The 16,831-nt window shown below is 39.8% G+C and overlaps 1 protein-coding gene across 3 annotated transcripts in view; it reads left to right on the forward strand.

Moving 5' to 3' along the window:
• LOC126237033 (ribonuclease P protein subunit p30) overlaps positions 1 to 16,831 on the forward strand; it is an 87,573-nt gene that overhangs the window by 10,249 nt on the left and 60,493 nt on the right. For all 3 annotated transcript variants that reach the window (XR_007545022.1, XM_049946792.1, XM_049946793.1), the window contains exons 2-3: positions 6,065 to 6,204; positions 7,553 to 7,627. Coding sequence is in view for 2 of the 3 variants with exons in the window: in XM_049946792.1 (XP_049802749.1) it covers positions 6,065 to 6,204; positions 7,553 to 7,627 (215 nt within the window). In the remaining variant the exon portion in view is untranslated. The remainder of the gene's footprint in view (positions 1 to 6,064; positions 6,205 to 7,552; positions 7,628 to 16,831) is intronic.

Raw genomic sequence — 16,831 nt, forward strand, 5'->3', positions numbered from 1 at the left:
CCATCTGTTGCAGCTCAGGATCTTGCTGAATGGCCTGCACAGTGCAATGGACCATCATTAGAAGTATATGCACTGTGTGCTGTAAGTGAGCATTGATGTAGAGATTGACAATTTCAGCTTTGGTGATGGCTGGGTCAGATCCCATGAGTAGGTGTGTCAGCGCAGCATACTGTGCTATGGATCTCTCATAGTGCTATGCACTCACTCAGAAACAAAGCCCAACACTGGAGATGTTGCATGGTCCTGTCGGAAAGTCGTGAAGGGGGCCCAGACAGTGCCACAGATGGCCTATGGTTGGTGATGATGTGGAATTTGTTGCCATAGAGGAAAAATTGAAACTTCCAGATAGCATACATGATGGCTAAGCCACCTTTTCTGCCTGAGAATAATTGTGTACAGTGGCTCTCAATGTTTTGGAGGCACACTCAAGAAATTGCTCAGAGCCATCAGTATTTGTGAGCTAATGCCACTTCACCCTTTATTGGCAAGTATCCGTTGCTGGGATGAGTGTCAACCTGGTGTAAAGGTTTCAAGTCATGGCAGTGACTTTGTGTGGGTGAATGCTCTGTCACAGGCTGCTAACAAAATGAAAGGAACATCATTTTTTCGCAACTTGTTCAACCGATAATTATGTCTGCCTTATTAGTGAGAAATTTTGAATAATATATTATTCTGTCCTGAAATTAACAAAGTTTCTTCATGTTCTGCTGTTCCTACATAGTGCTTTGTAGGTTTCACACTGTCCTTCAAAAGAAGATGTCTCAAATATATAATTTCTGTCTAACAATCTTTAATTTTCTCAGATTGCACTTCGCCTTTGCAATTTAGTGAAGGGAATGTAGGATAACTAGATGTTCCTGCCATGAGGAATCTGTGACACTGATATCAACAAGATAGTTTGCACATCATGGAAAAACTCACATTAACTGGTCTAAAAATCTCAAAAAAATGGTGGGAGTGCTTACGATGTCGTACAGCAGGTGCATAAAATGGTACAACCCAAAGGGATTGTTAATGACTACAATTTGTTGAGATGGAGACCCCAGCTGAAGCTGCAGGTACAGCTCTGCTGAGTAAATTTTAGGAAACACTCGTTGCCCACCAGTTGTTTGAGTATTTCTCCCAGACGGAGAATGTGGTTGCTAATGGAGAATGGGGTTGCTATCATCTACAGATGGGGTGTTAATGTTGGACTTAAAATCCCTGCAGAAATTAATGCACTGTAGACTCTCAGATAACTACCAGAGGCATAGCCCACTGGCTGGAGGGAATAGGTTCAGTGATAGCCAGATCATACTACCTGACCAATTCCTCCTTAACTGCCAGTGGAAGAGCAAATGGCATTTGCCGAGCTTACAAAATTTGGGAACGACCATTGGTTTAAGGGTGATGTGCTCCTTATAGTCTTTTGCAGCACACAATCACAGTGAAAAAGATGACCAAACTCATGGTGGTGGTTGTTGTAATGCCTGGAATGAGAGGGAGTCAGAAATGAGATGCGCTGCATCCTGAATTTGAAAACCAAGTGCTTTGAACACATTGAGACCAAAAATGTTTTTGGTGTTGCACTTTTGACAGGCAAAAATGTGACTTCCCCCTTGTGAAATGCTGATACTTAACATATATTTTGAAGTGGCCATGAATAGAAATTGGCTGATCGCCATGACCAACCAAATGGCAGTTGGTGGAGGAAAGAGAAGGGTGACCCCAGCAGTGGTAGTTTTCAAGATTAATGAGATACACACAGGCCTTGGTATCAATCTGGAAATGGAATGGCTATTGCTGAAATTGCAGTTTAATTTAAATCTTGCTGGAAATGCTGAGCCCTCCTGGCTGAGCATCTACGTTACACTATGAACCTCTAGGAAATTTGTATCCAAGGACTGGCCACGCAGGTAGTCATGACAGAGACACCGCATGGCCTTATTTATGGCAGGCTGTGCAGTGTGCACATTTATGTGACTATGGGTGTGTGCTTGGAAGCAATCAAGACATGAGGGGGAACTGTGGTGGAAAGAGCCATAGTCCAAGGGTGAATGATGTGACCATGAAGAAAATGAAGAGAGTGTCAGTGGATTATACCATTGCTACAGATCCGAATGCCCCACCACTACTCCCACTACATCCTAAAGCTGTTCAGTCACAGCCTGTGACACTGAATGATAGTCAGGGCCTCCTTGACTGTGGCATCTTCAAATGCAATGTCTCCTGAGGCACCTCTCTGTCCAGAGACGAATAGACAGCAACATTGTGAATCAGAGAGCTTGCATAGAACTGATGACAATGAGCACAGATAAACTTTCATTTCTGACTTAGCTCTCGGAGGTCAGCTACCCATACCTGACACGATTGACCTGGTTTCTGTCGTTGGTGAACATCTCTGTAGGAAATCACAGCATGGTTTTGCTTAAGATAATAGTCATTGAGAAACTTGTACATTTGAGAAAATGACAATGTCACAGGTTCCTTTAACAGAACAAGTTTCAGAAGAAAATGAACATTTTGGGCTCGATCCAAGACAAGAAAAAGCATTTTTGTAAAGTCAGGTCCACTACCGGAAATGCTGCATAATTCTGCTGCAACCACGTTAAGTACATGTCCCACTCTTCCTTCATCTCTTGGAACAGTGGAAAATCTGGGAGTGCAGGTTGGTGTGCCACGAGTGTGTGCAGAAGACCACAGTACCCTGGGAAGTCATAACCAACTTATGAAGAAGTCTAATTGCTGTTGTTGCATTTCGAGCTGCGGCTACTGCTGCTGCTATTGTAACAACAGAATCAACACCAGATCCATTGTGCTTGCAGAACAAAAAAGGAAACAGATTGATCTTGTTGCCAAAAGCTGTAGAAATCTACAGTTTTACTGCAAATAACAAAAGCACACAGTAAATATAATTGTTATGTTCAAGCACTGGCGGTGACACAGTCAGGTGGACAGAAACAACTGGAAAAGGCCAAGTCCAGTAACAAGCAAATCTGTCATAACAATCGATGAACAGTTCTAATCTTAAAGTGCAACCTTCATGGAGCATGAATGATGGAAGAGACTGCGGGCCATGCTGCTAACATGCAGCTGTCCCCACTTGTTCTGCAGTGATGCTGGCAGCAAGGAAAGTAGGAGCTCTCATTTTGTTCTCTCACCAGTGGCGTCAAATGTGAACACTACAAGTGATGTGGTGCTGGTTAAGTGAACATGTCATCACAATCTCTGTTGGCTATTTTGACACAGTTACATTTGTATAGTAATATCTTATGACATCCATTAGGACAATATTATTCCAACTACAACTAAACATACACTGCAATAACACTAAGAACACAAAACTGCATATTTGTGTGATTACCTGTTTATGAATGAAGGCACCAAGGTTCCACTCCTACATAGAAGGTGCAACATAGTCTAAAAGGGGTAAATAATTGAGCTGAGTGTACTGATTCAGTAGTAAATGTGAGGATGAACATATCTGTTTTTAATTTCTAATATTTCTCGTTGAGTGTGCTTTGCACCCGTTCCCTTTGTGTGACTTGTACATCAATTACATATTTGTAATTGTGGTTTAAGCAGTGTTCAGAAAAGGATGAATCTGCCTTCTTTAATCTCCATCGTATATTGTGTTCTTTGAGCCTAGTAGAGATTGACCACTCAGTCTGACTTCTATAACAGGTTTGCCACTCCTGGCATATGATCTTATAAATCTCACTTGATGGCAAGGTGTTTCTCTTTTGAACTGAAGAAACATCTATCTGTGTCTGTGGGACAGAAATTTTACCTATGAAAGGCAAATTGCATCATTCAGAGAACATAATTGAAGCTGAATATCAAAGACACCAGATCCTTTGCTGCACATTGCTTAAATCATGAAGACAATTATGCAACAGATGTAGAGGGGAAGCTCACTCACTTAGAAAGAAAGAAAAGATGAGTGCACCCCCACATTTACTATCGAATGAGCATACTCAGTTTAATTATCCCTGTGCTAATAACTCCATTGTATTGTATGTTTAGTCTTAATGACAGTAAATATTATTCCAATGGATGTCATAAGGCTTTAAAATGCAAGTTTAACTCTGACAAATGGTCAATAGAGATAACTTTTACAGTTTACCTTGAAAAGCAATAGTCTGAGAAGTTGATGTGTTTATCTTCACTTAGTTGACATCTTTGGAAACAGTTTTGTACTGGAAAGTAGGCTTACAATCCGAAATCAAAGTCATACAAAGATAATAAAGTTTTGTGAACCAGGGAAAAAGTGTTTCATGTAGTTAATACAAAATACAATGTCTCTCCACGAACCCACAGTTGAATAAGTTTAAAAATTCAATAATAGTTGTGACATGACTGTATTTCTCATAGTGCATCAAAACCATGTGCTAACTGATGGAAACACCTCTCTGTTGTCCTTTCCTTATAGTCAGATCATGGCATATGGGCAGAGGCAAATACGGGGGAAGGGTGAGGAGAGCTGTGGTGCTACAGTCCACCTCTCCCCATGTCCTCAAGTTACATCTGTGTCTTTTTAACATAAATAAAAAAAATTCTTTGCAGCATAGCTTCCAGGCTTCACAGTCTAGATAATTTTCTCACTGTTGTAGTTGTAATTGTAATACATTAAGAAAATGCCTTCATTTACTTACGAGAATTTGGAAATGATACAAAAGCTCTATGACCCCTCCCCCCCTCCGTCCTTCCATATACACAATAAAGTCCTAGATTTCATTATATATATATATTGTGTAAGTCCTAACAGAAAACCAGCTTGCATATACTGCTGTATTGAGATAAACAAATCACAACTAACTCTTGATTTGAAACTTCCTGGCAGATTAAAACTGTGTGCCCGACCGAGACTCGAACTTGGGACCTTTGCCTTTCGCGGGCAAGTGCTCCACCATCTGAGCTGAGCCCGGTCCTCACAGCTTTACTTCTGCCAGTATCTCGTCTCCTACCTTCCAAACTTTACAGAAGCTCTCCTCCGAACTTTGCAGAACTAGCACTCCTGAAAGAAAGGATACTGCGGAGACCTGGCCTAGCCACAGCCTGGGGGATGTTTCCAGAATGAGATTTTCACTCTGCAGAGGAGTGTGCGCTGATACGAAACTTCCTGGCAGATTAAAACTGTGTGCCCGACCGAGACTCGAACTCGGGACCTTTGCCTTTCGCGGCCAGTTTTAATCTGCCAGGAAGTTTCTTATCAGCGCACACTCCGCTGCAGAGTGAAAATCTCATTCTGGAAACTCTTGATTTGTTTTAGCAACCATTCCATCAACTGTTGTTTTGATTATGGAATGACATGACAAACCCAAGTTTCATTGTCGATCACAGTTTTGTTTAAGAAATTGTCTCCCTTATCACTGTCTCAGGTAAGAAATGTCAAGGCACTGCCAAGTCGCTTCATTTTGTGAACATCTGTAAGCATTTTTGTAAACCAACAGGGACACAATTTGTGAAAATTTAAGTGATTTGCGACAATCTCAAGAAAAAGAGTTTCTGAAATTTGTGGAAAATCATCATGAGTATTCTTATTGTGAAAAGTCTGTTTTTCACGTATTTTCTTATTCATTTTCTCAACCAAACCATCACTGACAACAGAAGGCTGGCCACTCTGTGCTTCATCATGAACATTGGTTCATTGATCAATGAAATGTCTTGCCCATGTTTTCACCATCAGTCATTAAATTTTTACCATAAATCTCCACACGTTGATGATGAATTTCAAAAGGCAAAACTGTGACACTAATGCTACGGTGGTGGTAGAACGAAGTGGCATGCACTTTCTGGACAGATCTTGTAAAAGTGTACAAACTACTATTAAGCTCTGGGGCTGAAAATCCTCTCTAAAAAAAGTAGATGAAAGAATGGCAGAAACATCCATGCTAAAATGTGACAAAGCAGAAGGTAGTGCAAAATAAAGTTTAGATGTGACATGTCAATATGCAAACCTGAAATAACAATAAAACATCTTGGGAATGCAAAGGAGTAATGTTAAATTACATCAACAACATAACCTACATCTTGTGTTCTTTTGGTCTTAATTTTTTAAAAGTGTTATTGTGGCTTATTTCAGATGGCTACAAGACTGTAGCTCTCAATTATGAAATCGAAGATCTAGGCAGTGACACAAAGAAGAAGAAAAAGAAGAAAGGAGAAATACGTGAAGTTACCGATATTGTACCAGAACCGCTAGAAATAAGTGCACTTGTTAAGGTAATGTTGAAGACATTCAAAGATAATTTGTCCAATTCTTGCATTGTTATTTGTGGAGTCTGTCATAGGATTCCCATCAGCACAGCACATTACCTTACATTAGTCACATTCCACATCTTTAAGATGTTGAAATATGTCAAGGTTGTGCGATTTATTTAAGAGAAATGAAGTGACATTGCATAAGATTACATGAAATATAATTGTATTGTAATACTAATTACTAAATAAACTAAAACATGAATTTTACTAAATCCTTTGAAGATACTCTTCAGCGGAGTAGAAGGGGTTACTTGACAAAAAGGTCTTTGTTCAGTTATAAACACCACATTACCCATAGTATATTTAATATACTCTGGCAGGTTGTTGAAAACATGTGTACCTACTTACCTGATTCCTTTTTATACTAATGTTACACCCTTGAAGTATTTGTGGAGGTTTAGTGCTTTTAGTGTTATATGCATGCTTTACTATATTTTGATCAAAGAGGAATAGTTGTGGAAATTAGCGAGTACATGTGTGTGAAACAGTTGGCAAAATGCCAAGGTTACTGAAAACTTCCTGCAGGATGTTGTGCAATTAAGATCAGATATAATTCTTGTAATGTGCTTCTGTATTCTGAAAATACTATCCATCTAAGTTGCATGTATCATTCCTGCTATAAGTAAGAATCATGCATACTTTTTAATGATGAATTGTGTGTAATACATGCTGTTACTGAAAAGTAAATTGTAGATATCAGTGCAACTAAAATCTGTACAGAGAAGTGTAATCATGTGTTTCATTAGGCCGCAATTAGTAATTTTTCTTGTTGTTTCTAGGAAACTACTCATGAAGCAACAACATGAAATATGAAATGGAAAACATATGTTTTGACTGCAATCATATTTGCAGAGCAGATATAGAGATACCAACAATGCTGTATTGTTTAGCCAAAGTTTATGTTAAACTTTGATGGTGAAAAAGAATGTATGCGATATCTTTGAGTTGTCTTGTTCATAGTTTTAATTTGTCGAAAAGATTCATTTCCATGTCTTTTGGATTGGAACTAACTTTTCATTCTGAATGTCTCAGAGTTCACATATATTTGACACATGTTGAGGTTTCATGTGGTTTAAACGTAATAATTTGCAATTCCCTTTTGTGAGCAACAGTTCTGCCTTCAAGATTTCTGATGTCTGCTGTGAAAGCATGAAAACATTTTGATATGAACGGAAGAACTCAATTTTTATAGGTTAAAATTTCTTTATCTATTGGATTTGTGTATCTTACATGCTAAATATTAGTTAGAACAGTGAATGACTGTAGCTATCATTTTCTGTGTGCACAATAAAGAAATTCTTTGTTTCAGGAATTTGGTGACAAATTGACCTTAGTACACAGGCTGACATTTCCATTTTCTGATCAGCAACAATTTCACATGCTGGTATGTGTACAGTATTCCTTGCTTTGTGAAAATATTTTAGTAACATCCTTCCTGATAATCAAAGAGTCATAATCTAATCATACATGACTGTTGAACATTCTAAAAACAAAACTTCATTAGCACCACACTTTACTCTATTGTCATGAATTTTCAAAGTCTGGAATACATGGCGGTGATTTACAAGTCTTGTTCCACTTTAGTATAAAGGATCTTAACTGTTTCCGATTATTTAGAAAACTTTAATTGCAGGAGAACTGCATCAAACTAGTCAATGAACTGAAGACCACAACAACAATAAGAGTAAGAACACTTATCTGATCCCTCCATATATAGTTTTTAAATTATAATTTCGTATACAGCAGATAGAAATTATTTGAGGTAAATTATTTCAGCCACAATTTTACTATTAAATAATTGTATCTTTATCAAGAGGAAAGTTCTAGCTCAATGGAAATAATTTAAGAGTGAAGGAGACAACTTACTAAATAATGGAGGCATTGAACCGTCTGACACGCACAGAAAAAGAATGAAAAGATGGATCCTTTAATGAGCCAAAGTACGCATAAAGTCTTGTTCACCCTCCTGCCCCTCACACATACTCACACACTAGTGCTGCTACACTGAAGAGCCAAAGAAATTGGTACGCCTGCCTAATATCATGAAGTGCCCCTGTGAGGACACAGGAGTGCTGCAACATGACATGGCATGGACTCTACTAGTGTGGAGTGCTGGAGGGAATTGACACAATGAATCCTGCAGGGCTGTCCATAAATCCATAAGAGTACGAGGGGGTGGAGATCCCTTCTGAACAGCATGTTGCAAGGCATCCCAGATATGCTCAATAACGTTCATTTCTGTAGAGTGTGGTGTCCAGCAGAAGTGTTTAAACTTAGAAGAGTGTTCCTGGAGCTACTCTGTAGCAATTCTGGATGTGTGGGGTGTTGCATTGTCTTGCTGGAATTGCCCAAGTCTGTGAGAATGCACAATGGACATAAATGGATGCAGGTGACCAGACAGGATGCTTAAATACTTGTCAACTGTCAGAGTAATTTCCAGACATATCAGGGGGCCCGTATTACTCCAAATGCACATAGCCCACACCGTTACAAAGCCTCCACACCATTACAGAGCCTTCACCAGCTTGAACTGCCCCTGCTGACTTGCAGGGTTTGTTGTTGTCTCCGAACCCGTACACGTCCGTCTGCTCGATACAATATGAAACGAGACTTGTCTGATCAGGCAACATGTTTCCCAGTCATCAACAGTCCAATGTCAGTGTTGACGGGCCGAGGCGAGGTGTAAAGCTATGTGTCGTGCAGTCATCGAGGGTACACAAGTGGGCCTTCAGCTCCGAAAGACCATATCGATGAAGTTCCTTTGTATGGTTCACACACGACACTTGTTGATGGCCCAGCACTGAAATCCGCAGCAATTTGTGGAAGGGTTGCACTTCTGTGATGTTGAACAGTTCTCTTCAGTCATCTTTGGTCCTGTTCTTGCAGGATCTTTTCCTGACCACAGAAATGTTGGAGATTTTATGTTTTACCAGATTCGTGATATTCAGGGGGCACTTATGAAATGATCGTACGGGAAAATCCCCACTTCATCACTATTTCTGAGATGCTGTGTCCCATTGCTCATGCGCTGACTATAATGCCACCTTCAAACTCACTTAAATCTTGATAAACTGCCATTGTAGCAGCAGTAACCGATTTAACAACTGCACCAGACACTTGTTATCTTATATAGGCATTGCCGACTGCAGCGCCGTATTTTGCCTGTTCAGATATCTCTGTATTTGAATATGCATGCCTATACCAGTTTCTTTGGCGCTTCAGTGTATATTGTGCCAGCTGAACATACAATCCTGTGTGTGCGTGTGAGCGCGCGCACGCGTTTGCGCGCTTGTGGGGGACAGGGGAGGGAGTATTTTGTTATAGAAGTACTGTTCTTCAGTACAAAGAATCCTAAAGGATGGATTAATTTCAGCGGTGTGAAATTCAGCATCAGATTCGTTAAGTAAACATTTATGCACATCTCAACTATGTCAGTGTTACTTAATGTAGTTGGCTGTGTAGTTACAGTTAGAAAACTAGAAAAGTGGAGCAGCCAACAACTGATGGTCAGACTGAAACTCATGGTGCTTCACTAAACATGTATTAATACTTTCTTTCTTCTGATCAGAGGAACTACCTCGTCCAACCTGTTACAGGAGAATCTATAATTGAATGTGTGTTTCAAAATACAGTCTAACATCTACACTAATGACATGTATTGTTATGGAAGTAGTTACTGTTTGACAGCTGTAGTGACATTAGTGCTCCAAGTGGTGAGAAGTGTGGCTGTTTGTTTCATATTTTTTCTAGTTAATGAATGAAATAGTAATTACATTTTCTGCTCCTAAATTTTAGTCTAATACAAAGAGACTCAAATGACCATAAAGTAATTGTAAGCAAAGCTACAATTTATGAAACAAATAACTTAAGCTGCAGTGTAGATGAAATGGTTTTTTTGTGAAATTGAAAAAATTTCTTACTCCACTGGAGCCGAGACACTGTAATAAACTTATTGTTTCACACTTATGAAGTATTGTAATGTACTTCCATGTATAAAAAGGGGTGACACACTATTTGTCATTTAATTCTGTTTTGTAATAATTAGAACAATGGTTGCCAAAAATAAACCTTACATCATTGTTATTGTTCTATGTGGCATGAGTTACTTCAAGTTAATGGTGGAAGTATGCCTCAAAATTATTATGAAATGCTGATTACATTATGCCTCAAAATTATTGTAACAGGCGGATTACATTGTCACTGGGAAGGTACCCAGGTAACAAATTATAATGAAATGGAAGTGTTGAACAAAAAGCTATATTAAACAAATGTTCATGAGTGCCTTATTAAAAGCATAATGGTTATTCGCATAGAAAGCAGTGCTGAAATTAGCTTTTTGGGAAAAAACCATTGCATATGTAGGAAGTTCAACCCCCAGTCAAAGACAAAAGCCATGGTAAGAGCATAAACTTATATGAATTAGTAAATTTGCAATATGTGATCCCAGTAATAAACAAGTGGCATACAAATAATGAAAAGATGCAGGTAAGAACTAATTTCTTCAGTTGGTGTCAGTGAATGGAAGTGGGTGTGAAGTCTAAAGCGATATCATATTTGTAATATCATATTTGTAATAGCAAAGTACTCCATTTTAAAGAGAGATAACTACAATAAACCTTAAATTATTACCAGAAGAGTAAAACTATTTTAGTCGGTATTTATGTCATTATAATTATGAAAAGGCAGGTGGAACCAGTAGTGAGGATGATTTGCTGCAGACATCACAATGAACATAAACTTAAAGCTTGTGTTGACCAATGGGCAGAAACACAATACAGAAATGTTATTCAAACACATTCATGTGGCAGTTTTAGGTGGGGGATGTTTTGAACTATAGTTGCATGAGATATCACTAGAAGTATGCGTGAACCACCATTTTTACAACACTGCCAGCCTAAGGAAGCAATTGCATGCTAGCTGTTACTAAATGCTTTGGGTTGTTTGTTGCTCATTGTTTTGTTTTCTTATTTTGAAATGAATGAAGAGACTAATCCTGGTCCATCACCGGATGTGAGTACAACTCTCACATTACTAGAAAGGATTGGTGATTCATAGAACAGTGCACCAGTTCTGCTTTTGGAGAAGCATTAAAGAGGTGCAGAATGCCAGCCATACAAAGTCTCGTTTGTTTATGCATGCAGCTGACTGCCAGAACTGTGCAATTTAGGCAATCCATTTGCTTGTGTGAGTCTCACTTTTTTCAATAATACACTGTGCAGCTCGCTTTGATAATTCTACAATTCACAAAATTTTCTCGTCAACAGTCACCTGAACTGAGCCTGCTGTTACACAGCCTATATCTTTGCTATCTGGATTGAAGGTGAGGAGGACACCTTATTCACATTCCCCCAGAACCTCAACTACTTCTCCCGCATTTGCTTCACCTGGTCCTACTCAACCCAACAAGCCACCTTCCTAGATGTTGATCTCCACCTCAGAGATGGCTACATCAGTACCTCCATCCATATCAAACCTACTAACCACCAGTAATACCTCCACTTCGACAGCTGCCACCCGTTTCATACCAAGAAGTCCCTTCCGTACAGCCTAGCCACCCGTGGTCGTCGCATCTGCAGTGACGAGCAGTCCCTCTTTAAATATACCAAGGGTCGCACTGAAGCCTTCACTGACCGTAATTATCCTCCCATCATTGTACAAAAACAAATCTCCCATGCCTTATCTTTCAAGTCTCCCACCACCTCCCAAAGTCCCACAGTCCGGCCACAGAGGAGCATTCCCCTCGTAACTCACTACCATCCGGGACTGGAGCAACTGAATTACGTTGTCTGCCAGGGTTTCGATTACTTCTTGATGTGCCCTGAAATGAGAAATGTCCTACCCCCTATCCTTCCCACACCTCCTACTGTGATATTCTGCCGTCCACCGAACCTACACAATATACTCGTCCATCCTTACACAACCCCTGCTCCCAATCCCTTACCTCATGGCTCATACCCCTGTAATAGGCCTAGATGCAAGACCAGTCCCATACATTTTCCTACCACCACTTACTCCAGTCCGCTCACTAACATTACCTATCACGTCAAAGGCAGGACTACTTGTGAAACCAGTCATGTGATCTACAAGCTAAGCTGCAACCACTGTGCTGCGTTCTATATAGGCATGACAACGAACAACCTGTCTGTCCGCATGAATGGCCGCCAACAAACTGTGGCCAAAAAACAAATGGACCACCCTGTAGCTGAACATGCTGCCAAACATGATATCCCTCATCTCAGTGACTGCTTCACAACCTGTGCCATATGGATCCTTCCCACGAACACCAGCTTTTCTGAATTGCGCAGGTGGGAACTTTCCTTACAGTACATCCTGCGTTCCCGTAACCCTCCTGGCCTCAACCTTTGTTAGTCACTGTCCTCAACCATCCATCCCCCTCCCTGTTCCCATTCCAGCACTACACAGCCGTCATTTCACCGCCACACCCAGTCTTTTAATTTCTTTTATTTTTATTTCTCTCCTTTCTGCTACTTACCCCCTCCGCACCTTCTCTCCTACCTTCCATCTAAACTGCAACACTTCACTGTCCACCAGTCCCACCATACTATCCCTCTCCCTCCCCACCCCAGCCTCCTCCTTACCCCCACCCAGTCGCCACTCCCATCGTGCACCGGTGGTGCTGCTGCTGCTCGCAGTGTAGTTTCAGCTCTCTGAGACTGCAGGTGTGTGTGTGTGTGTGTGTGTGTGTGTGTGTGTGTGTGTGTGTCTACTGCTGGCAAAGTCCTTAATGGCCGAAAGCTATGATTGTGTGAATCTTTTTATTGTGCCTATCGCGGCTCAGCATCTCCGCTATATGGTGAGTAGCAACTTTCCTTCTCTCGTATTGTTACCTATATCTTTTTCTTTTTGTAATGCGCCTTTGGCTTTTATTGAAGGCTACCAGGACCTTACTGCTCATTGAGATCTAGAATGTTTTTCATATTCCGGTCCAGTGAAAAAAGGGGGCCAGTCACTTAAGTTTTCCAAATAGGAAAACTGAAATATCTGGAGCCTGACATGACAGTGTAGTGAAGAAAGTACATAACCGTTGATATGCTTTTGGGAAAGAATTAAAGGAGCAACACAACTGCAATCACACAACAAACAGAGATTCTCGTTCTTCTGTCACCCATTGTCTCTTTGTCATTGTGAACATCCTATGGACTGCCAGAAATGAGGGGAAACTTGAACTTAATTTTCACACCGTAAGTTCAGATAAATGACTTTGATGAATAACTTCGCTGGTGAAGTGAAGATGTGCAGTCCCCTTGCATAACAATTGGAGATGCGCACTCACCATATGCTACGATATGATGGCCTCATTTGACAGATACAATTTTGACTAGAAAACAACAGCCAGCTCACACAGTGCCAGGTGATAATCATAGATACGACCCCATCAAACTTCTTTCTTGGTCATGCTGTGCCAGAGCTTAACCTTTGGGCAACACACTTGCTGACTTACATTTAGATAATAATCGACCACTACATAAGAAATAATGCAGCACACTGTGTTTGTGCGTGTGTTCAAAGGCTTGACACTGCATAAATTTCATTTATTGTGTTAGTTTGGTTGCCTTAGAGTAGCTCTTTGTTGGTCTGGTGACTAATGAATTATTATCAATTTATTGCATAAATGTGTTATGAGTTACTAAAACTATAACTTTCCAATTGTGACTCTTGTGTTATGAATACCGTAACTTTGTGCACATTTTTATGTACTGACATTTGACTTAGTTTAACAAACCTATGGTGGTCTGTTGACTATCGCATTGTCTTCAGGGCCTTATCAGTTTGTTGCTTTCCTTCTTACTTTCTTTTTTTAATGATATTATAATGTTTACTATTTATCTATTATGAATTTTCTCTGTGTGAATGAAGTTTATAATAAAATATTTTAAATTTGTCTGCTGTTACTGTGTTACATAGTATTACAATTGAACATTATTTCTTTAACAAATAAGAATTATCTGTTTCCTGTCTATGTGTATCCATTTTTCAATCCTAGTTGAACTTGGAATAATCTCTAATAAGTGTTATGCAACTCAAAATATGTCATTTTTTATTTTGAAAACTAGAAACTAAAACTTGCTCTCGCATAAATCAGAAACTGGGCCAGAGAAATTTGGAATTTCAATCTTTAAATATCAGGGAAATTTTCTGATAAATCAGTTCAGGGAACTCTTCAAAAAACAGTTCAGGGAACTCTTCTGATAAAACATTCACCACTCTATCTGAATTGTGAGAACTATTTTAAAACTGATATGAACAATAAGATCCACATTCACCAGACATCATAGTCAACAATTCTGCTTGATGCACTGCTATTGCAGTGGATTACAAAAATGAGTTAGATTGTTACAGTTGTATGCTATAATGTCCTTTAATGAAATGTGCTGTCACATTTATTAGAAGTTTTGTTCCTTGCTGAACTATTTCAGATATGTTAAAATAAATTAGACACATACGGTGTTTGATTTTACCTAACTAACCTGAAACATGCACATGGTAAATAAAACAGTGTGTATGGTTACACTCCCTCCATGAACCATGGACCTTGCCGTTGGTGGGGAGGCTTGCGTGCCTCAGCGATACAGATGGCCGTACCGTAGGTGCAACCACAACGGAGGGGTATTTGTTGAGAGGCCAGACAAACATGTGGTTCCTGAAGAGGGGCAGCAGCCTTTTCAGTAGTTGCAGGGGCAACAGTCTGGATGATTGACTGATCTGGCCTTGTAACATAACCAAAACGGCCTTGCTGTGCTGGTACTGCGAACGGCTGAAAGCAAGGAGAAACTACAGCCGTAATTTTTCCCGATGACATGCAGCTTTACTGTATGATTAAATGATGATGGCATCCTCTTGGGTAAAATATTCCGGAGGTAAAATAGTCCCCATTCGGATCTCCGGGCGGGGACTACTCAAGAGGATGTCGTTATCAGGAGAAAGAAAACTGGCATTCTACAGATCGGAGCGTGGAATGTCAGATCCCTTAATCGGGCAGGTAGGTTAGAAAATTTAAAAAGGGAAATGGATAGGTTAAAGTTAGATATAGTGGGAATTAGTGAAGTTCGGTGGCAGGAGGAACAAGACTTTTGGTCAGGTGAATACAGGGTTATAAATACAAAATCAAATAGGGGTAATGCAGGAGTAGGTTTAATAATGAATAAAAAAATAGGAGTGCGGGTAAGCTACTAAAAACAGCATAGTGAACGCATTATTGTGGCCAAGATAGACACAAAGCCTATGCCTACTACAGTAGTACAAGTTTATATGCCAACTAGCTCTGCAGATGATGAAGAAATAGATGAAATGTATGACGAGATAAAAGAAATTATTCAGGTAGTGAAGGGAAACGAAAATTTAATAGTCATGGGTGACTGGAATTCGTCAGTAGGAAAAGGGAGAAAAGGAAACATAGTAGGAGAATATGGATTGGGGGGAAGAAATGAAAGAGGAAGCCACCTTGTAGAATTTTGCACAGAGCATAACTTAATCATAGCTAACACTTGGTTCAAGAATCATAAAAGAAGGTTGTATACCTGGAAGAATCCTGGAGATACTAAAAGGTATCACATAGATTATATAATGGTAAGACAGAGATTTAGGAGCCAGGTTTTAAATTGTAAAACATTTCCAGGGGCAGATGTGGACTCTGACCACAATCTATTGGTTATGAACTGCAGATTGAAACTGAAGAAACTGCAAAAAGGTGGGAATTTAAGGAGATGGGACCTGGATAAACTGAAAGAACCAGAGGTTGTAGAGAGTTTCAGGGAGAGCATAAGGAAAGAATTGACAGGAATGGGGGAAAGAAATACAGTAGAAGAAGAATGGGTAGCTCTGAGGGATGAAGTAGTGAAGGCAGCAGACGATCAAGTAGGTAAAAAGACAAGGGCTAATAGAAATCCTTGGGTAACAGAAGAAATATTGAATTTAATTGATGAAAGGAGAAAATATAAAAATGCAGTAAATGAAGCAGGCAAAAAGGAATACAAACGTCTCAAAAATGAGATTGACAGGAAGTGCAAAATGGCTAAGCAGGGATGGCTAGAGGACAAATGTAAGGATGTAGAGGCTTGTCTCACTAGGGGTAAGATAGATGCTGCCTACAGGAAAATTAAAGAGACCTTTGGAGAGGAGAGAACTACTTGTATGAATATCAAGAGCTCAGATGGCAACCCAGTTCTAAGCAAAGAAGGGAAGGCAGAAAGGTGGAAGGAGTATATAGAGGGTTTATACAAGGGCGATGTACTTGAGGACAATATTATGGAAATGGAAGAGGATGTAGATAAAGACGAAATGGGAGATACGATACTGCGTGAAGAGTTTGACAGAGCACTGAAAGATCTGAGTCGAAACAAGGCCCCGGGAGTAGACAACATTCCATTAGAACTACTGATGGCCTTGGGAGAGCCAGTCATGACAAAACTCTACCATCTGGTGAGCAAGATGTATGAGACAGGCGAAATACCCTCAGACTTCAAGAAGAATATAATAATTCCAATCCCAAAGAAAGGAGGTGTTAACAGATGTGAAAATTACCGAACTATCAGTTTAATAAGTCATGGCTGCAAAATACTAACGCAAA

The sequence above is a fragment of the Schistocerca nitens genome, chromosome 2 (assembly GCF_023898315.1).
Source record: "Schistocerca nitens isolate TAMUIC-IGC-003100 chromosome 2, iqSchNite1.1, whole genome shotgun sequence".
Classification (NCBI taxonomy): domain Eukaryota; kingdom Metazoa; phylum Arthropoda; class Insecta; order Orthoptera; family Acrididae; genus Schistocerca; species Schistocerca nitens.